This window comes from Gorilla gorilla, chromosome 20 (genome assembly GCF_029281585.2).
Source record: "Gorilla gorilla gorilla isolate KB3781 chromosome 20, NHGRI_mGorGor1-v2.1_pri, whole genome shotgun sequence".
Taxonomy (NCBI): Eukaryota; Metazoa; Chordata; class Mammalia; order Primates; family Hominidae; genus Gorilla; species Gorilla gorilla.
Window position 1 is genome coordinate 23,912,316 of NC_073244.2, and position 22,349 is coordinate 23,934,664.

The 22,349-nt window shown below is 54.3% G+C and overlaps 1 protein-coding gene across 10 annotated transcripts in view; it reads left to right on the forward strand.

Moving 5' to 3' along the window:
* The first annotated feature begins 204 nt into the window (after window positions 1-204).
* The window catches only part of SLC27A1 (solute carrier family 27 member 1), a 37,533-nt gene continuing 15,388 nt past the window's right edge, over window positions 205-22,349 (forward strand). The window contains exons 1-7 of one of the 10 annotated variants that reach the window (XM_063701099.1): window positions 205-549; window positions 2,074-2,241; window positions 18,210-18,604; window positions 18,821-18,982; window positions 19,107-19,176; window positions 20,498-20,589; window positions 20,658-20,767. In XM_063701099.1, the coding sequence (XP_063557169.1) occupies window positions 2,075-2,241; window positions 18,210-18,604; window positions 18,821-18,982; window positions 19,107-19,176; window positions 20,498-20,589; window positions 20,658-20,767 (996 nt within the window). In that variant the 5' untranslated portion in view covers window positions 205-549; window position 2,074. Of the gene's footprint in view, window positions 550-1,077; window positions 1,232-1,483; window positions 1,622-1,921; window positions 2,242-18,209; window positions 18,605-18,820; window positions 18,983-19,106; window positions 19,177-20,497; window positions 20,590-20,657; window positions 20,768-22,349 lie in introns of those variants that run through there. The other 9 variants (XM_019015090.3, XM_055372104.2, XM_055372102.2 and 6 more) reach the window with 9 other exon arrangements.

The following is a 22,349-nucleotide window of genomic DNA, read 5'->3' on the forward strand; positions in this document are numbered from 1 at the left end:
TTACAGGCGTGAGTCACCACGCCCAGCCTGACCTCAGTTTCTTTACCTGTCAAATGGGGTGATCACAGCGGTGCTACCTGGCTAGGTAAGAGTGCAATTGCAGTTACTGGTCATTGCTGACTCTTCCAGGCCCAGAAAGCAGCAGGCCAGTGGCTGGCTCTGGGCCTGTCCTCCGGATCTTCCTCGTGATCCCTCATTCCAGCCACCCTGCTGCCCGCAGGGACCAATGGCAGCGTAGAGGGTGAGTGCCTGCCCAGCCCTGTCCTCCAAATGCATTGGAATCAGGCCCGGGCCGCCTCCTAAGGAGAACGCTGGAAAGGTCGGCCAAGGACAGCAGAAAACAAGCAGTGGAGGAGTCGGCAGTGGGGCAGAGGAGGGGGAGCTGGAAGGGAAGGACCCCAAAGCAGAAGCCCGCACAGTAGGCACAGCGCACCCAAGAAGGGTCCAGGAGTCTGCAGAAACAGAAAGGTCCCCGGCCTCAGCCTCCTAGTCCCTGCCTGCCTCCTGCCTGAGCTTCTGGGAGACTGAAGGCACGGCTTGCAGCTTCAGGTCAGCCAGAGAACGGGGTTGTGCGTGCCCCCAGGCCAGCGCTGGCAGCGCTTTGGGGAGCATCTAGGACCCCGGGGTGCAAGTAAAGGGCCTGTAGGTGCTTCTAGGAAGGATGGGGACCTGGCGTGTGGATTTTGTCCTCCCTGGGATCCTGGGGTGTGACGTTGAGACTTAACCGACAAGGCTTCGGGACATGGATTAAGAATTAGCTGTGTCCTTGAATTACACGTGTTAAGACCGCGGCGGTGTTTACAGTTAAAGACTTCTGAGGCCCCAATGGTGTGAGTTGAGCACTCCCCCGGGCCCTGGAATGTGTTTTTAAGACCGAAAGAGGCTTTGGGGCTTGGATTTAGGACAAGCTGGGGCAAGAATACAGCCCGCGCGGGCCGTGGGTGTGGACTGGGATTTTTTTGGTCCCCCGGGGTAGAGATCCTGCACGCCTACTAGGGCTCGGGTCCTGATATCTTGCGAGCCACGCCCCACGGCTGCAGGACACGTGTGTTTCCTAAAAGGAGAGGGGGCGGGGCAAGGCTTGGTTGTCATGGAGACAGCGGACGACCCTGGCGGGCCGTTCTAGCACCCATGTCTCTTTGGCCGTCGCCTCTCCGGTCCGGTTGCCTCTCTATGGTCGTGGCTTCTGGAAGACGGCCGGCCTCGGCTCTGTGGGCTGAGGGGCTTCGAAGTAAACAGGAGGGAAGAAGGGCGGGGCCTAGGTCCTAGGGGGGCCGGAGTGAAACCCAGGAGGTGGCGACCGAGCCAAAGCCTGAGGGCGGGGCCAGTGGCCAGGATAGAACCTGAGCCTGGGAACTTGGGCTAGGCCCGGAACTGGGATGGGGCTTGAACGGATTGGGGAGGGGTCTAGTTTCGGGAGGGCGGGGCGTGTGTTTGTTGTGGGGGGGAGGCATATGTCTAACCTAGAGGGTGGGGCCTGGCTGAGAGGGGCGGGACTCGGGGAGAGGGCTTGTGCCTGTGGGCTGGGCTAGAAGCATAACCTAAGGGCGGGGCCCAGTGAGTGGTGAAAAGGCCACGGGGTAGAGGCAGGACCAGGAGGAAAGGGGACAGGACGTGAAGGGTAATTCGGGGATCGAGGATAGAGGCTAGGTGAAGGCATGTGGCGAGGCCTGACAGTGACCGACAGGGTGGACATGCTGGCTCTGGGGGCGGGGACTGTTGTAAGATTGGCAGGGAAGGATGGGCTCAAAAATATGGAATAGAGCGGACCCAGGGTCCGGGGGCGGAGCCTGGCCAGGACCTGGCCAATCCCAGGCCTGGGGCCCTGGTCCGGTTCCTAGTTAGCGGGCGGGTGTAAAAGCCTGGAAAGGGGCGATGCCTGGCCTGAGGAGTTGACCAATCCCAGGCCTGGGGGCGGAGTCTGACTCGGAGCGCGTTCCCGGACTCGCGGGGGGCGCAGAGCCGAGGCCTGGGGGTGCGGCTCGCTGTAGAGGCGGGGGCGGTCGTGGGGCGGAGCGGGTCGTGGGGCGGAGCTGGAGCGGCCGGCGGCCTCAGCTCTCTCTGCTTCCCCAGGATGCGGGCTCCGGGTGCGGGCGCGGCCTCGGTGGTCTCGCTGGCGCTGTTGTGGCTGCTGGGGCTGCCGTGGACCTGGAGCGCGGCAGCGGCGCTCGGCGTGTACGTGGGCAGTGGCGGCTGGCGCTTCCTGCGCATCGTCTGCAAGACCGCGAGGCGAGACCTCTTGTGAGTGTAGCCGGGATCCGTCCAGGGCCGGGGGCGGGGCTGAGGGCTCTGGGGGCGCACGGTGCAGGGCTGGGTTGCGGGGACGGCTTGGAGGGTCCGGAGAGCTGAGGGTGCTTTGTAGGTTGGGGGCGGGGCTGGGCCGAGGGCTGGGCGGGGGCGGGGCCTGAGAGGGTGACCAGTTGGGGGGCTCTGAGGGGGCTACAGGGGACACTTTAAGGATTTCTCGAGGAAGGTGAGTAGCCTCTAAGGTGCTTCGGGCGTTGCAGGCTGCTTAGGAGATGATCTCAGGGGATTTGGGGGGCAATTTGGGGGTCTTTGGGCAGCTGGTGGAAATTCCAGGGAGCTGGGGCTGACTGGAAATCCGAGGCGGTGTGGGGGTCTTTTTGGAGCCGTGATAACTGTGAGAGACTTCAGGGGGCTCTCCAGTAGGTCACCGGGGCTCACAGGGACGACCCAATAGATAGTCTCTGGGGGGTTGCCAAGACACTTTGGGTCTATCTAGGGCTTTCTCTGAGGGATGAGCAAGCTGCTTAGGAAGTCTATAAAGGACTTGCCGGGTTTCTGAAGGTGTGAGTTTCCTCGGGATCGTTTACAGCTGGGGCACTGTTTGAGATTTTGGGGTCTGTGTGGGACTTTGGGTTTGGGAGTTGTTCGGAGTGTGTCGGGAGGCTGCTGTGTATTCCAGGATTTGTTTGGGGGGGTCTCTTCTGGAGACTGGGACACTGGATTCATGCTAGGGGGGCAGATTCTGTTGTCCTGTGCAAGGATCCTTGGAGGGTTTTTGCGGTGTCTCTGAGGGGCTTGCTCAAACGAGCCGTTGGGGGTCCTTCTGGGATGAAACAGGCATTGCTGGGGGTTTCTATCAGAGCAGACCTCAGGAGCAGCACCACGTGGGAGCAGGTGAGCGCCGGCTAGCGGGGCAGGGCTCAACACCTTCACAGCTCCTTGTAAGATGGAGTAGCAAGAGGGACTGAACCCATTGTAAGGAGGGCACAGAGGGTGTGGAGATGGGAAGGATCCCACCGTAAGTTGATTGGTTCTGAACTTTCTAAAACTCACCCCTTCTGCATGCCATGGCCCCCTGTCCCCGGTCCCTTGGTTGTTCTGATGTGGAAATCTGACTGTGCCCTCTGCTCAGACACCTTCCACGGCCAGCCCATCCTTGGCAGAAGGAAGACTCAGCCCCTAGCTGGGCACTCAAGGTCCTACCATCTGTTCCCTGCCCACCTGCCACTCCCCCCATCCATATGTTCACTTGGTCTTCAGAAAGACTTGCAGTGTCAAGCTCAAGCTGCCCAGAACATACTGGACCCCTTTTAGCCAGGGCAGGCTTTCCCTCTGGGAACCTTTGCTGAATTTTCCTGCTCAGCACCCTCCCATAGCTCCTTGTTGCCCTTAGAATTGAGGCCATACTGGCCGGGAGCGGTGGCTCACGCCTGTAATCCCAGCACTTTGGGAGGCCGAGGCAGGCAGATCACGAGGTCAGGAGATCAAAACCATCCTGGCTAACACGGTGAAACCCGTTTCTAATAAAAATACAAAAAAATTAGCCGGGCGTGGTGATGGGCGCCTGTAGTCCCAGCTACTCGGGAGGCTGAGGCAGGAGAATGGTGTGAACCCCGGAGGCGGAGCTTGCAGTGAGCGGAGATCGTGCCACTGCAGTCCACCTTGGGCGACAGAATGAGACTCCGTCTCAAAAAAAAAAAAAATAGAATTAGAATTGAGGCCATACTCCTGAGCATTGCGCACGAGGTCCCTGACCATGTCCCAGCCTCCGCTTCCTTCCCTCTTGTTGCCTAGCTGCACTTACCTCTTGTCTATTGCTCATTTGTTTGTTTGTTTGAGGCAGAGTCTCACTCCGTCGCCCAGGCTGGAGTGCAGTGGTGCGATCTCGGCTCACTGCAACCTCCGCCTCCCAGGTTCAAGTGATTCTCCTGCGTCAGCCTCCCAAGTAGCTGGGACTACAGGCACGTGCCACCATGCCCAGCTAATTTTTGTAATTTTAGTAGAGATGGGGTTTCACCGTGTTAACCAGGCTGGTCTCAAACTCCTGACATCACGTAGTCCGCCTGCCTTGGCCTCCTAAAGTGCTGGGATTACAGGCATGAGCCACCATGCCTGGCCCCCTTTTTTTTGAGACAGGGTGTCCCCTCTGTTGCCCAGGGTGGACCAGCCTCCATCTCCTGGGCTCAGGCAATCCTCCCACCTCAGCCTCCTGACTAGCTGGGACTCCAAGCGCCTGCCACCGCTCCTGGATAGTTAATAGAATGTTTTTTATAGAGATGGGGTCTCGCCATATTGCCCAGTCTGGTCTGGAACTCCTGGCTTTAAGCGATCCTCCTACCTCAGCCTCCCAAGTGGCTGGGATGACAGGTGCACACCACCACACCTGGCTAATTTTTGTATTTTTTGTAGAGACGTGGTTTTGCCATGTTGCCCAGGCTAGTCTCGAACTCCTGGCCTCAAGCGATCACCCAATTTCAGCCTCCCAAAGTGCTGGGATTACCGCGCCCAGCGTGAACTGCTTTGAACCATATTGTCTACTTGAGGACTTTCAGACAGCCAGATGGTGCAGTTGGAGTTGCAAACTCATGTGAGGTTATGAGTCATCGATCGAGATTTCACCCCTTCCTCCTAACAGCAAGGTCTGAGATACCAAATTTCCTTTTAGCTCCTGGGGTGTGTATGTTAAGGAAAGATCTTATTTTGATTTCCAATTCACCTTTATGTTGAATGGGCATGCTTTGAGGTCTTATCAGACTCAAACCTGCTTGTCTGACACCTAAGCTGTCCCCCTCCTGGGGCTACAATGACATTTTGGCCTCTGGTTGGTCCTTATTTTCTGATCACCTTGTTGCTACATTAATAAAAAATTAACTCGGCTGGGCGTGGTGGCTCACACCTGTAATCCCAGCACTTTGGGAGGCCGAAGTGGGTGGATCACCTGAGGTTAGGAGTTTGAGACCAGCCTGGCCAACGTGGCGAAGCCTTGTCTCAACTAAAAATACAAAAATTAGCTGGGCGTGGGGGTGCACACCTGTAATCTCAGCTACTTGGGAGTCTGAGGCAAGACAATCACTTGAACCTGGGAGGCGGAGGTTGCAGTGAGCCAAGATCGTGCCATTGCACTCCAGACTGGGCAACAAGAGCAAAACTCCATCTCAAAAAAACAAAACAAAACAAAACAAAGATTTAACTCATTTAACCCAGCATTTTTAGTTGTTTTCTTTTCTTTCTTTGCTTTGGGATTAGAAGTTTCTTGTTTTTTTGATAAAGTCTCACTCTGTCACCCAGGCTGGAGTGCAGTGGTGTGATCATAGCTCACTGTAGCCTCAACTTCCTGGGCTCAAATGATCCTCCCATCACAGCCTCCCAAGTAGCTGGGACTACAGATGCGTGCCACAACAGCCAGCAGATTTTGTTTATTTTTTATAGAGGAGAGGTCTCACTATGTTGTCCAGGCTGGTCTTGAACTCCTGAGGTCAAGAGATCCTCCTGCCTTAGCCTCCCAAAGTGCTAGGATTATAGGTGTGAACCACCACATCTGGCCTGTTTTCTTGCCTTTTAATCTTGGGCCTCTTTCTAGACTGTGGGCCCTATAGGGGCACAGAAGGAGACTGTGTCAGTCTTGGTGCCACTGTGGCCCTGCGCCCCACTCAGGATTGGCGCACAGTGGTAGCGCAGGACATGTTTGTTAGGTGGAAGGCCATCCCTTCCTTCTTGGGTTCACCCAGGCCCATCTCTCCCTCCTCTCCAGCTCTGCTCCTATGGGCCCTGTGGGTGTCCATGCCTGGTTCTAAGTTCCTGACATGGCTTGACATACTTGCCTGTGGGTGGCAGCTTTGAAGATGGCCCCAGGGATCCCTGTTTCCTGCTCTTCCCACTTGTATGGTCCCCTCCCTTTGAGTGTGGGCTGGACCTAGTGACCCCCTTCTTTTTTTTTTTTTTTTTTTTTTTGAGATGGGAGTTTCACTTTGTCACCCAGGCTGGAGTGCAATGGCGCAATCTCGGCTCACCGCAACCTCCGCCTCCCAGGTTCAAGTTATTTTCCTGCCTTAGCCTCCTGAGTAGCTGGGATTACAAGCATGCACCACCACGCCCAGCTAATTTTGTATTTTTAGTAGAGACGGGGTTTCTCCATGTTGGCCAGGCTGGTCTTGAACTCCCGACCTCAGGTGATCCACCTGCCTGGGCCTCCCAAAGTGCTGGGATTACAGGTGTGAGCCACCGTGCCCTGTTTTTTTTTTTTGAGACGGAGTCTTGATCTGCCACCCAGGCTGGAGTGCAGTGGTGTGACTCCACTGCAACCTCCAGCTCCCAGGTTCAAGCAATTCTCCTGTCTCAGCCTCCTGAGTAGCTGGGATTACAGGTGCCTGCCACCACACCCGGATAATTTTTGTATTTTTAGTTGAGTGGGGGTTTCACCACGTTGGCCAGGCTGGTCTCAAGGTTGTAACCTCAGGTCATCCGCCTGCCTTGGCCTCCCAAAATGCTGGTATTACAGGCTGAACCACTGCGCCCAGCCCTAGTGACTCCCTTCTAATGAGTAAAATACATCAGAATTGATGGAGGCTGGGTGCAGAGGCTCGTGCATATAATTCCAGCACTTTGGGAGCCCAAGATGGGAGGATTGCCTGAGGCCAGGAGTTCAAGACCAGCCTGGGCAACATGATGAGACTCCATCTCTACACACAAAAAATTAGCTGGGGGAGTGGGGCTCTCCTGTGGTCCTAGCTACTCAGGAGGCTGAGGTGGGAGGATTGCTTGAGTCCAGGAGGTCAAGGCTGCAGTGAGCCATGATTGCCCCACTGCACTCCAGCCTGGGTGAGGGAGCAAGACTCTGTCTTGAAAAATGAAGGGGTGCTGACAAATCCCATTTAACACGTGAGAGAACAAAGGCACAGAGAGGGGAGGTTATTTGCCCAGAAACACACAGCCGGGGAGGCACAGGACTCCAGAGCATGTGCTGTTAGCCACTGTGCCGCACTGGAGTGGTGGAGGTGCTAAATTTGGACCTTGGCTTCAGAAAATATTTCAGCACCCTGCCCTGACTCTCCTAACATGCCCTGTACTTCCTGCATGAAATTTGATCGTATTCATCCTTGTTGATTTCTTCCGCCCCGGAGTCCTGGGCCCAGAGCTGGACAGTGGGCTCATTGTCCACAGGCTGGGGGTGGCTTGAGCAGCTGCCAGGCAGGGCTGCCTAGGCATGTGGCTGGAACCAAGTACAGGAATCCACTGCCTGCTGGTGTGGGCGTCCTTGAGAGAGAACGAGTGAGACCAAGAGACCGGGAGGCTGGGGGTGAATCCTCGTGTTCCCACATCTAGCTCTGGTGTTTAGCCCGACAGTGACCAACTGTGGCCTCAGTTCCTGTTTCTTGTTGTTGTGTTGCCTCTGGAGGGGCACCCTACTGGCAGGGGCTGTTTCCTGTGGTTACTCCCTCAATAACAGCCCTCTCCCCATGGATGAAACATTTGTACCCCATCATGGAGTTCTTGGGGTGCTCCGTCAAATTCACCCACAGGAAGCCCTTAGAGCAGAATTGGTTGTATAATAGGTGCTCCAGGCTGGGCATGGTGGCTCATGCCTGTAATCCCAGCACTTTGGGAGGCCGAGGCGGGCTGATCACCTGAGGTCAGGAGTTCGAGACCAGCCTGGCCAACGTGGCGAAACCCTGTCTCTACTAAAAATACAAAAAAATTACCTGGGCGTGGTAGCGGGCACCTGTAATCCCAGCTACTCGGGACGCTGAGGCAGGAGAATCGTTTGAACCTGGGAGGCAGAGGTTGCAGTGAGCTGAGGTGGCACCACTGCACTCCAGCCTGGGTGACAGAGTGAGACTCTGTCTCAAAAAAAAAAAAAAAAAAAAAGGAAAAAAAAAAGACGCAGACATTGGGCACCTGTTGTGTGCCTCATGGGCACTTGGTCTGCCACTGGCTATGTCGCCAGCACTTAATAAATGCTTTGTAATAAGTCTGCCAGGGATTAGAGGGACCCTGTGAGGAGGCTTTGTTTCTGGGTTGTTCTGTCCTCAAATTGCTCTGTGACCTTGGGCGTGTTCATTCCCCACTCCGAGCCCCCAGTTCATTCATTATTTGACAAATGGGGATCTGAGGGACCTATTTTGGAGCATGGATATAAGGTTAGCACAGGGCATGGCAGATAGTAGGTGCTTAATAAACACTGAGAAAGATCATCTGGTTTTTTTTTTTGTTTTTTTTTTTTGAGACATGGTCTCACACTGTCACCCAGGCTGGAGTGCAGTGGTACAATCTTGGCTCACTGCAACCTTCACCTCCCGGGTTCAAACAATTCTTATGGCTGAGCCTCCCAAGTAGCTGGGACTATAGGTGCCCACCACCACGCCTGGCTAATTTTTGTATTTTTAGTAGAGACGGGGTTTTGCCATGTTGGCCAGGCTGGTCTCGAACTCCTGGCCTCAAGTGATCCACCCACCTTGGCCTACCAAAGTGCTGGGATTGCAAGTGTGAGCTACTATGTCTAGCTGAGAATGATTATCTTGGCTGCTCTGTTTATTGGTTGAATGGATGAGCAGCGCTTTTTTTTTTTTTTTTTTTTTTTGAGACCGAATCTTGCTCGATTGCCCAGGCTGGAGTACAGTGGTGCGATCTCAGCTCACTGCAACCTCCACCTCATGGATTCATTCTCCTGCCTCAGCCTCCTGAGTAGCTGGGATTACAGGTGTGCACCACGATGCCTGGCTACTTTTTTTGTATTTGTAGTAGAGACAGGGTTTCATCATGTTGACCAGGGTGGTCTCAAACTCCTGACCTCAGGTGATCCACCCACCTTGGCCTCCCAAAGAGCTGGGATTACAGGCATGACCCACCATGCCTGGCTCTTTCTTTTTTTTTTTTTTTTTAAGACAGGGTCTCGCTCTCGTTGCCCAGGCTGGAGTGCAGTGGTGCAATCTTGGCTCACTGCAACCTCCACCTCCTGAGTTCAAGCAAGTCTCCTGCCTCAGCCTCCTGAGTAGCTGGGATTACAGGCACCCGCCAGCACGCCCAGCTAATTTTTTGTATTTTTAGTAGAGACGGGGTTTCACCATGTTGGGCAGGCTGGTCTTGAACTCCTGCCCTCAGGTGATCCGCCCACCTCAGCCTCCCAAAGTGCTGGAATTACAGGTGTGAGCCACCACGCCTGCCCCCCACCTTTTTTTTAAATAAATTTAAAAAATTATTTTAACATAGAGATGAGGTCTCACTATATTGCCCAGGCTGGTCTCGAACTCCTGGCCTCAAATAATCCTCCCGTCTCGGCCTCCCAAAGTGCTGGAATTACAGGAGTGAGCCCCTACACCCGGCCCTGAAGTGTTGACATTGAACTCAACTAGCAGCACTAAAACCCATGCCTGAAGAAAGCTGCTGTAACACACATATTTTCTCCATGACGCACATCACACCAGACAAGCACCTCAGCCCTGTGCTTGGGGGTCATTTTCAACAGCGAAGTCACCAGCAAAAATCACAAAAATGCAGCTGGGCGTGGTGGCTCATGCCTGTAATCCCAGCACTTTGGGAGGCTGAGGCAGGCGGATCACCTGAGGTCAGGAGTTTGAGACCAGCCTGGCCAACACGATGAAACCCCATCTCTACTAAAAATACAAAAATTAGCCAGGCGTGGTGGCAGGCGCCTGTGGTCCCAGCTACTCAGGAGGCTGAGGCAGGAAAATCGCTTGAACCTGGGAGGCGGAGTCTGCAGTGAGCCAAGATTGTGCCATTGCACTCCAGCCTGGGCAACAGAGCAAGACTCTGTCTCAAAAAAAAAAAAAAAAAAAAAGGCACAAAAATGCAGAAAACATGGGCACTAAATAGACTGTGAAAAGGGTGCTTGTTTACAATGTGAGAGCTGAATTAAGGAGGCAGAGTGGGCCAGGTGCGGTGGCTCACGCCTGTAATCCCAGCACTTTGGGAGGCTGAGGTGGGAGGATGGCTTGAGCCCAGGAGTTTGAGACCAGCCTGGGCAACATGGCGAAACCCCATCTCTACAAAAATACAAAAATTAGCCAGGTGTGGTGGTGTACGCCTGTAGTCCCAGCTACTCAGGGGGCTGAGGTGGGAGGATTGCTTGAGCCCAGGAGTCAGAGGTTGCAGTGAGCGGAGGTTGCAGTGAGCCGAGATTGTGCCACTGTACTCCACCCTGGGCAACTGAGTGAGACCCTGTATCAAAAAAAAGAAGGCAGAGTGTTGTCTTGATGACTTCAGATGGGAACATGCATGTTGGCAATTCTGATTTTTCACCTCTCCACGTGTGTTTGAGAATGGCGGTGAATGGCAGCTACTCAGGAGGCTGAGGCAGGAGATCACTTGAGCCCTGGAGTTCGAGGCCACAGTGAGTTATAATGGTGCCACTACACTCCAGCCTAGGCAACAGAGTGAGACCCTGTCTCTAAACAATAAAAAATTTAAAAAATTATCAGCTGGGAACAGTACTCACGCCTGGAATCCTAGTACTTTGGGAGGCCGAGGCAGGCGGATCACCTGAGGCCAGAAGTTCAAGACCAGCCTGGCCAACAAAATGAGATCCCTTCTCTACAAAAAAACAAAACAAAACAAAACAAACCCACAAAAATCCCTTTACTGGCAATTTTGGAGATGCAGGGAGGCACAAAGGCCTGTCAGTGTCTTTGTACTGGATTTGCTGTCTTTGTCATGAAATCACTGAATTTTCCCACTTGGTTTGAGCCCCGTTAGTCATCAGCCTGCAGCGGGAGGCCCCATTCTTGTGCAGGCTGCCCAGTTTTCTGTTGTAAAGACAATCCATTGTATAGGTCATCCCTCCCCTGCTGTAGGGCGTTTGGTGTTTTTCTGATCTTCTGCACTTTGGAAGCTACAATGAATAGCACTGTTATTTCCCATATGCGAATTTAATATGGGAAATATTAACTTTAATATGGGAAAAATAAAACTTTTTATTTTTTAAATTTTTGAGACATACTTCATATTCTATTGTCGTTTCTTTCTCTCTCTCTCTCTCAATTTTTTTAAGATGAGTCTTGCTCTGTGGCTCAGCTGGAGTGCAGTGGTGCAATCTAGGCTCACTGCAACCTCTGCCTCCCACATTCAAGTGATTCTTGTGCCTCACGCTTTTGAGTAGCCGGGATTACAGGCACCCACCACCACGCACGGCTAATTTTTGTATCTTTAGTAGAGACGGAGTTTCACCATGTTGGCCGGGCTGGTCTCAAACTCCTGGCCTCAAGTGATCTGCCCACCTTGGCCTCACAAAGTGCTGGGATTACAGGCATGAGCCCCTGTGCCCAGCCTGGTCTGCTCTTTGGAAGCTACAATGAACAGCACTGTCATTTCCCCCATTCGACTTTAAGATGCCAAATTTTTTATTTTTCGATATAAAAAAATTTTTTTTTGAGACAGAGCCTCACTCTGTCACCCAGGCTGGAGTACAGTGGCATGATCTCAGTTCACTGCAACCTCCACCTCCCAGGTTCCAGTGATTTTCCTGCCACAGCCTCCCAAGTAGCTGGGACTGCAGGAATGTGCCACCACATCTGGCTAATTTTGTATTTTTAGTAGAGACGGGGTTTCACCATGTTGGCCAGGCTGGTCTCGAACTCCTGACCTCAAGTGATCTGCTTACCTCGGCCTCCCAAAGTGCATAGATTACAGACATGAGCCACTACACCTGGCCTATTTTTTAAAAATTTTTGAGACATATATTTCTATTGTCATTTCTTTCTCTTTTTTTTTTCATGAAGAAGTTTTACTCTGTCACCCAGGCTCAATTGCAGTGGCGTTATCATGGCTCACTGCAACCCTGATCTCCTAGGCCCAAGCGATCCTCCTGTCTCATCCTCCTGAGTAGCTGGGACTATACATGCCACAATGGCCAGCTATTTTTTTTCTTTTTTTTTTCTTTTTTTGCAGAGATGAGGTCTCAGTTTGTTGCCCAGGCTGGTTTCAAACTCCTGAGCTCAAGTGATCCTCCCAACTTGACCTTTCAAAGTCCTAGGATTATAGGCGTGAGCCACCGTGTCCACCCAATTTAAAAAAAAATTTTAATTTTAGGCTGCAGGTTGCACGTGCTGGTTTGTTGCATTGGTATATTGTATGATGCTGAGGTTTGGGCTTGTAATCATCCCATTGTCCAGGTAGTGAACAGAATAGAATATCCAATAGGTTATTTTCAGCTGCCCCTTATGGAGTTCCCAGTGTCTGTTGTTCCCATCTTTGCGTCCGTGCGTACTCAATGTTTAGCTCCCACTTATAACGAAAACATGTGGTATTTGGATTTCTTTTTTTTTTTTTTTTTTTGAGATGGGGTTTTGCTCTTGTTGCCCAGCCTGGAGTGCAATGACGTGATCTCGGCTCACTGCAACCTCCGCCTCCCGGGTTCAAGCAATTCTCCTGCTTCAGCCTCCCAAGTAGTTGGGATTACAGGCATGCGCCACCACGCCCGGCCAATTTTCTAATTTTAGTTGAGACAGGGTTTCTCCATGTTGGCCAGGCTGGTCTCGAAGTCCCAACCTCAGGTGATCCATCCACCTCAGTCTCCCAAAGTGCTGGGATTACAGGCGTGAGCCACTGGGCCCGGCGGTGTTTGGATTTCTTTTTTTGCCTTAATTTGCTCAGCGTCATGGCCTCCAGCTGCATCCACGTTGCTCCAAAGCACATGGTTTCGTTCCTTTTTTTTTTTTTTTTTTTGAGACAGAGTCTCAATCTGTCACCCAGGCTGGAGTGCAGTGGCGCAATCTCGGCTCACTGCAACCTCTGCCTCCTGGGTCCAAGCGATTCTCCTGCCTTAGCCTCCTGAGTAGCTGGGATTATAGGCTCATGCCACCACACCCGGCCTCCATTTACATTTTTTAAAAATGATTTTAAAAAATTTCTGAGATAGGGTCTCACTCCCATAACCTAGGCTGGAGTGCAGTGACACAATCTCGGTTCACTGCAGCCTTGACTTCCTGGGCTCAAGCGATCCTCCTGCTTCAGCCTTCTGAGTAGTTGGGACTACAGGCTTGCGCCACTACCCTGGCTAATTTCTGTATTTTTAGTGGAGCTGGGGTTTCACCATGTTGCCCAGGCTGGTCTCGAACTGCTGGGCTCAAGCAATCCTCCCACCTCAGCCTTCCTTCCAAAGTGCTGGGATTACAGGCATGAGCCAGCATGCCTGCATGGCTGATTGACATTTTTTGAAGTTCTCTCCTTAAGGAGGGAACTCTCCAATTGGAGTGTTAATTTATCAGCAGCCCATGAGCCACCCAGAGAGCAGCAGGACAGGTCCCTGCAGGGGACCTGGTGGGCCAGAACCTGCCCAGAGCCCCTTAGATCGGGCTGGGGCCACGGATGGCTGCTCTCTCCCTAGGCCTGCAGGATTGGAACCTGATCTGAGAGTCCCAGATGCCTCTCTTCCTTCGAGATTATTTGTAGCAAGCTCTCTGTGCTCCAGGAGAGCTGGGTCTTGGGCCGTCTCCTCCCCTGCTGTCTCTCTGGTACTAGAATGTAACAGATGCATGCCCTGTCTACCCAGTATAGGGAGGGACAGACCAAGGACAAGGTGGTAAATGAGTACATTGCACGTGGCGTTTAAAGACTAGAAGTGCCCGCTGGACGCGGTGGCTAACGCCTGTAATCCCAGCACTTTGCGGGGGCGAGGCAGGCGGATCACCTGAGGTCAGGAGCTTGAGACCAGCCTGGCCAACATGACGAAACTCCGTCTCTACTAAAAATACAAAAATGGCCGGGTGCGGTGGCTCACGCCTGTAATCCCACCACTTTGGGAGGCCGAGGTGGGTGGATCATGAGGTCAAGAAATGGAGACCATTCTGGCTAACATGGTGAAACCCCGTCTCTACTAAAAATACAAAAATTAGCTGGGCGTGGTAGCATGTGCCTGTAGTCCCAGCTACTTGGGAGGCTGAGGCAGGAGAATTGCTGGAACCCAGGAGGCAAATGTTTCAGTGAGCCGAGATAGCACCACTGCACTCCGGCCTGGGTGACAGAGCAAGACTGTCTCAAAAAAAAAAAAAAAAAAAAAAGGGGGAGAGAATGGAGCGGGAGGAGGGTCTGTATCACCACAGGGTCTAGGCTAGTGTGGGCTTGGCACTCAGTAGGTGCTCACCATTTCAAGAATCAGAGTTCATGCTTCTGCAACTGGCTGCTAGGGAGGGCAGATGCCCTAGGTACTGGACCCAGGGGCATGAAATGAACATTGGTCCACCCTCTATTGACTGAGCACATACTCCAGCAGATGCACAGATGCTGCTAGGGAGGGCAGATGCCCTAGGTACTGGACCCAGGGGCATGAAATGAACATTGGTCCACCCTCTATTGACTGAGCACATACTCCAGCAGATGCACAGATGCTAGAGATGCACAGATGCACAGATCTCCTGCGTGCTCACAATGCCAGTGAATGATGGAGGGAATGAATGAATGAGGGAATGAGTGAAGGAGGGAATGAATGAATGAGGGAATGAGTGAAGGAGGGAATGAATGAATGAGGGAAGGAGGGAATGAATGAATGAGGGAATGAGGGAATGAATGAACAAAGGAGGGAATGAATGAGTGAAATGAGTGAATGAATGAGGGAGAAATAGACCCATGACCTGGTGGCTCTGCATAAGGCTTTGATGGGGAGAGTGAAGGTGACAGGGAGGGCTCCCAGGGTGGAACAGAGAGCTCCCTGACACCAGCCAGTGCCCCACTGACCAAGTGTGGCCCCATTTCGGGGGAGCTGTGATTGGGGAGCAGTAAGCATGGTGCATGGGCCATGTGGTGCCTGGAAGGTTTCCTGAGGGAGGCAATGAGGCTGCTGGGGGGAGCTCAGTGAGTGGGTGTGTGTGGGGGGGCTGTGCTCAGCTCAGTGAGCTTGTGGGTCATGGTGGGTAGGGAAGTATTGTCACTAGGAGTTCAGCAGCCTGCTCATATCCCAAAAGTAGCCAGAGGGGCCTTCTAGGGGCTTCCAGGGTAAGTGGTTTGACCCATGCAGGAAGTCTCATGAAAACCCTGGACCTTTGTTTTTAGAAATTGCGGATGCACTCCCCCAACAGACCCCGGCACCCTCCTGTCTCCATGGCTTTCATTGTGAACCCCTCCTGGGGCCCATGAGCCTCATGGAGCCGGCCCCTGCCCACCTCAGACCTCATTCCCCTTTCATCTCGCTTTCCCCTAATTCCCCCCACACTGACCTCCACGCTGGTCCTCAACTGTGCCCCATTCCCAGGCCTGTTCCCACCCCAGGGCCTTTGCACTGGCTGCGTTCTGGATGTACCCACAGCAACTCCCTTTTGCCTCACCAGGTCCTGCTCAGATGCCGCCTGCCTCTCTCAAGGGCCTCCCCTGCCTCTGCCCTTGGTCCGTGTGACTGACCACATCACCCCTTGCAGTCTTGTCACCATCCAGCACGGCCTGGTATTCAGTCATATACATGGAACGGGTCTCTCTCCCCAGAGGACTGTGAACCCCAGAGGGTGGGGCCTGGTGGTCTGGATGCTCTGTCCCCAGAGCTGAGAACAGTGCCTAAAGCACAACAGACACTGGTATGCACCAGCTGCCTGAATGAGTGAAGGAAGGAAGGAGGGAATGAAGGAATGAAAGAGGGAGTAAATGATAAATGGAGGGAAAGAATATAGGAGGGAATGAATGATGGAGGGAATAAATGCATGAAAGAGGTAATAAATGAACAAAGGAGGGAATGAAAGAGTGAAGGAGATAATAAATAAGGATGGAATGAGACCAGATGCGGTGGCCCACGCCTGTAATCCCAGCACATTGGGAGGCCGAGGGAGGACCACCTGAGTCCAGGAGTTCGAGACCAGCCTGGCCAACATGGTGAAACCCTGTCTCTACAAAAAATACAAAAATTTTGCTGGCCCTGGTGACGTGCACCTGTAGTCTCAGCTACTAGGGAGGCTGAGGTGGGAGGATTGCTTGAGCCTGGGAGGTCTGCAGTGAGCCATGATCATGGACTCTAGTCTGGGCGACAGAGTGAGACCCTGTCTCAAAAAAAAAGTACTGAATGAGTGAAGGGGGGAAAGAATGAATGACGGAGGGAGGGAAAGAGTGAGTGAAGTAGGGAATGAGTGAATGAAGATGGAATGAATGATGAAGGAGGGAATGAATGAAGGAGAGAATGAGGGAGGGAATGAAAGAGGGAAAGAACGAAGAAGAGAATGAATGAATGACCGAGAGGATGAATGAATATCGGTGCTGAAGTCCACTGTGAACATTTTGGGGGGTGTGAGCAGCCATTGCAGGGATCTGGGGAGGCCTGGGAAAGGCAGGGGAGATCCAAAGGATGGATTTGGTGATTTTGATGCGGAAGCTGGAGGGAGGCAGTGGCCGGGCCAGGCTGAAACAGGGGCAGGTGGGTGGAGCCCCTGCCCTGTGTTGGTCAGGGCTGGTCAGGGCCAGGTATATAACAAACACGCCCCACATTCCAGTGGCTTACCCCAGTACAAGGTTATTGGTTCCCAGAGCCAGGGGCGCAGGGTGGTGGGGCAGGGAGCCAGGAAGGGGTGGGGACCGCTCATTTCTCCAGCTTCTCAACCAAGAAAATCTGAATTTCCAGCTTCTGTGATCTAAACTTTTCCTTTCCTTTCCATTTCCTTTTCGTTTCCTTTTTTTTTTTTTGACGGAGTCTTGCTCTTTTGCCCAGGCTGGAATGAAGTTGCGTGATCTCGGCTCACTGCAACCTCTGCCTGCTGTGTTTAAGCAATTCTCCTGCCTCAGCCTCCAGAGTAGCTGGGATTACAGGCGCCCACCACCACACCTGGCTAATTTTTGTATGTTTAGTAGAGACGGGGTTTCACCGTGTTAGCCAGGATGGTCTCAATCTGCTGACCTTGTGATCCACCCGCCTCGGCCTCCCAAAGTGCTAGGATTACAGGTGTGAGCCACCGCGCCTGGCCTAAAGCATTTCCTGTTTGTTTGTTTGTTTGTTTGTTTGTTGTTTTTAAAGTTCATTCTTGGCTGGGCATGGTGGCTCACACCTGTAATCCCAATACTTTGGGAGGCCGGGGCTGGTGGATTACCTGAGGTCAGGAGTTTGAGACCAGCCTGACCAATATGATAAAACCCCGTCTCTACTAAAAGTGCAAAAATTAGTCGGGTGTGGTGGTGGGCACCTGTAATCCCAGCTATTCCGGAGGCTGAGGCAGGAGAATTGCTTAAACCCAGGAGGCGGAGGGTGAGCCGAGATTGCACCATTGTACTCCGGCCTGGGCGACAGAGTGAGACTCCGTCTCAAAAACAAAAAAACAAAAAAACAGTTCATTCTCATTCATCTAACAGCAAGTGGTGGCCCGCCTGCCTCCACACAATCATTCAGGAACCCGGCTCCTTTCACTGGGGGCTCTGCAGTTCCCTGGGGCCTCTGCCTGTTATATCTACTAGCGAGTGGGGAAGGGGAACTTGGAACCCTCCATCTGGGCTTGGCATTGGTCCCTACACCCCCCATCCACTGGCACATCTCCTGGCCCTACCTGGGGCAGGGACAATCCCTCCCCAGTTGGGGGCACACGTGCTAGATGCTTCAGCCATCTGTCCCTGGTGCCACCCAGTGACCTGGGGGCAGAACAGCTGCCCAGCTCGGGGCTGGACCCTGGGGGTCCTGGTTAGGGTGATCTGAGCATGAAGAGTCCAGGCTGGAGGTGGTGGGGGATGGTGTCAGGTGCTCCAGACGTCGCAGGGGACAGAAAGGAGGATGGGTTCAGGCCCCAGCTCCCCCAGGGCCACCAAGCCAGCTGGGGTATGGGGGAGGACAGGGTGACTGGTTTATTATGCTTTGAGAATCTACCTTCTTCCTGGCTGGTTGGTAAATGGCCCTTGCCCTTGGTCCACTGAGAGATCCAGGCACCAAAAGTTTCACCATAGACCCCATCAAAGCCCCTGGCTGCCCTGGGGTCCTCCAGCGGGGAGGCTGAGGCTCCCGGAGGCCAGGCGGGACAGGGCACCAGTGACGCTGTCCCCTCCGTCCTCCCTCCCAGCGGTCTCTCTGTGCTGATCCGCGTGCGCCTGGAGCTGCGGCGGCACCAGCGTGCCGGCCACACCATCCCGCGCATCTTTCAGGCGGTAGTGCAGCGACAGCCCGAGCGCCTGGCGCTGGTGGATGCTGGGACCGGCGAGTGCTGGACCTTCGCGCAGCTGGACGCCTACTCCAATGCGGTAGCCAACCTCTTCCGCCAGCTGGGCTTCGCGCCGGGCGACGTGGTGGCCGTGTTCCTGGAGGGCCGGCCGGAGTTCGTGGGGCTGTGGCTGGGCCTGGCCAAGGCGGGCATGGAGGCCGCGCTGCTCAACGTGAACCTGCGGCGCGAGCCCCTGGCCTTCTGCCTGGGCACCTCGGGCGCTAAGGCCCTGATCTTTGGAGGAGAAATGGTGGCGGGTGAGGCCAGGCGTGGGCATCAGGTGGGCGGGGACCCATGACTGGCCCCTGGGCGGGCGGGGAGATGCTGCGCCCCAGGCCTCGGAAGGCGGCCGCCCTGGACGTGGGCATGAGGTGCACGGTCTGGGTATGCCCCGGGCAGGGAGTTGGTGCATCCCAGGCCTCGGGAGGGGGCCTGTCCGGCGGTGACCATGACCCATGTGTTGGGGACCACAGCGGTGGCCGAAGTGAGCGGGCATCTGGGGAAAAGTTTGATCAAGTTCTGCTCTGGAGACTTGGGGCCCGAGGGCATCTTGCCGGACACCCACCTCCTGGACCCGCTGCTGAAGGAGGCCTCTACTGCCCCCTTGGCACAGATCCCCAGCAAGGGCATGGACGGTGAGTCAAGGGTGGGACCCCTGCTCTATCAACTGGTTTCCTACCCGCCCAGGCCCCGCCCCCAACTTCCAGGCCCCACCCCCCAATGCTCAGGCCCCACCCCTAACACCTGTATCTCCTGCAGATCGTCTTTTCTACATCTACACGTCGGGGACCACCGGGCTGCCCAAGGCTGCCATTGTCGTGCACAGCAGGTGAGGGGCCCACAGGCATAATGCCCTCAGCCGCTGAGAGTGACCCAGGCTATCTTGCCAGCCTGACCTGCCCCTCAGCTGCTGTGGGCATCTCCATGTTACCCTGGGGACAGAGAGGGCAGATGGTGTTTCCTGAGCACTTGCTCTGTGTCCAGACCAGGGCCAAGCCCTCCACGTGTAAACTCATTGCAACTCTCATAACTGCTTGGGGCTGGACAAAGGCATCACACCCATTTTCACACCCATCTTGGGACCCGGTTGCCTGTGCCCACTACTCTGGGGCCCCTCTCATCCCCCCACCTGTTCACCACATCCATCCCACCAGCAAAACCCGTCCCCTCCATCTGTCTACTTTTTTCCATGCCCCCCATCTGGACCTGTGCCAGCCCCTCCTCGGGCTCCTCCTGCTCCCCCCACTCTCTCCTCCACCCACAATGGCCCAGCTCCTGTCAGCAGCTACAGGAGGTTTGAAAATCCTAAATCAGACCTCCCCTGCCCCAGACCTCCCTGCATCTACTGTGACCCTCAGAATAAAACCCTCTCTCGGGCTAGGCGTGGTGGCTTACGCCTGTAACCCCAACACTTTGGGAGGCTGAGGCAGGCGGGTCACTTGACGTCAGGAGTTCAAGACCGTCCTGGCCAACGTGGCGAAACCCTGTCTCTACTAAAAATACAAAAATTAGCTGGGTGTGGTGCCACATGACTGTAATCCCAGCTACTCAGGAGGCTGAGGCAGGAGAATCGCTTGAACCCAGAGGCGGAGGTTGCAGTGAGCTGAGATCCCGCCACTGCACTCCAGCCTGGATGATACAGCAAGACTTCCTCTCAAAAAAAGAAACAAATAACAAACAAACAAAAACCCTCTCTCAGTTTGGGTGGCTTCTGCCACTTCCCTGATGTCATTTTCCTCCCCTTCACCCCTTACTCACTCCTCCTCAGCCCCCCAAACTCTTCAAACCCATACACTCCTTCCGGCCTCAGGGCCCTTGCATGTGCTGTGCCTGGGCACTCTTCCATAGCTCGCCCCCACAGCTGTTTCTTGCTAGGTCTCGGATCACACTTCACCTCCCTAGACAGGATCCCCCAACCCCCCTGGCTGCATTACCATCAGCCCCTCTATGCCCCTTGACCCTATTATATCCTTCGTGACACCTAACACCACCAACAATTGTTGGTTGCGTGTTTCCTTCCTGCCAGCCTGTGAACTCATGCGAACTGGGCTGGCTTTGCCTGGGTCCACACGCAGCATGCTTCCCCATGCCTGTACCCTGGGGGATTTAGGTCCCAGCCTCTGCCCTCCCGGCTCCCCCTCCCCCTGCAGGTACTACCGCATGGCAGCCTTCGGCCACCACGCCTACCGCATGCAGGCGGCTGACGTGCTCTATGACTGCCTGCCCCTGTACCACTCGGCAGGTACTACGGCCTGGGTAGGGAATGGTGGGTGGGGGCGGGGGACCCCTTACCAAGGCCACCCTCTGCAGGAAACATCATCGGCGTGGGGCAGTGTCTCATCTATGGGCTGACAGTCGTCCTCCGCAAGAAATTCTCGGCCAGCCGCTTCTGGGACGACTGCATCAAGTACAACTGCACGGTCAGGCCCTGCCCTGTTCTGTCTAGACCCCGCCCCTCCCAGCCAGGCCTCACCCCCTCCCAATCAGGCCCCACCTCCTCCCAGTGAGGCCCCGTCCCTCCCAGCAAAGCCCCACCTCCTCCTGGTCAGGCCCCGTCCTCTCCCAGCCAGGCCCCGCCCCCCGACCAGGCTCTATTCCCTTAACTCCCTTATGTGCGCCCTCCTGTCCACCTGCTGGGGCAACCTGCTCCCCCATCTCTAGGGGTGGGGTGGGGAGCGGGGCCTAAGGAATGGCTGTCCAGGATGGGGACAGAGAAGGCAAGTAGTGTTTCCTGAGTGCCTGCTCTGTGTCCAGACCAGAGCTAAACCCTCCACGTGTAAACTCAATGCAATCCTATAACTGTTTGGAGGGTGGACCCATTTTGCAGCTGGGGAAACTGAGGCTTGTAATGAGGCTGGGATTGGGCCCAGGGTGCCTGAGCTCCTTAAGGCAATGCCTTCCCCATGCCTTGTGCCCTGTGGGTCTTCCCTGCTGCTGACTGTAGGGAATTGAGACCCTGGGATGGGAAGGGCGATGAGTCTGGGGCTTCCAGGTGAGGAATGCGTGAGGCGGAGGTGGAGGCATCTGCTGTCCCTGAGAGGAGAGCAGGCAGAGGTTAAGAACAGGAATTCTTCTTTCCCCTCCACAGTGAGAGGAAACCAGGCTGAGGGTTTCAGTGCTGTAACGTGGGGCAGGATACAGGAAATACAGGTGGGAGGTACAGGAAACAGGTATGGAGCCCGGAGGGAATAGCAAGGCTGACTGGGAAGGATTGGGTGAGAGGTTGTCCAGGGACTGTGGCAAGTTGGCAGATGCAGATTGGACAGATGGGGCCCAGAGAGATTCAGGCCAGGTCACACAGCTGAGCAGGGGTTGGGGGCTCTGGGCTGAGCATCTTGGGGTATACCACAAGGTCCACAGCTGTGCTTGGCTCCGCTTTTGAGGAGTTTTGGTTCTGTTTGGAGGGTCTTGGGAAAATTACTAATCTGCATGTTGAAATGCAAAAGTATATTTTTATTTTGTTTATTTATTATTATTATTATTATTTTTTTGAGACAGGATCTCACTCTGTTGCCCAGACTGGAGTGCAGTGGCGCTATCATGGCTCACTGCAGCTTTGACCTCCTGGGCTCAAGTGATCTTCCAGCATTGGCCTCCCAAGTAGCTGGGACTACAGGTAGGTGCGCACCACCACGCCTGGCCCACTTTTGAATTTTTTTTGTAGAGAAGAGGTTTCGCCATGTTGCCCAGGCTGGTCTCAAACTCCTGGGTTCAAGCAATCCACCCACCTCGGCCTCCCAAAGTGCTGGGATTACAGGCGTGAGCCACTGTACCCAGCCCAAAATTATCTTTTTAAAAAAATTACAGAGAGTAGCAAATACACATAAAAGTGGACAGAAAAGTATAGAGAGTTCTGGTGCACCCCTCAGCTGGACCCAGAGGCTATCAGATACCCTGTCCTGCCCCTCCCCACCTCCCCACATCCTCCCCTCGGCGATGGCATAAAGCATCCCTCAGACGGCATCATGTTTCCTGTGTAGCTGTTTCACTATAACCTTTGAA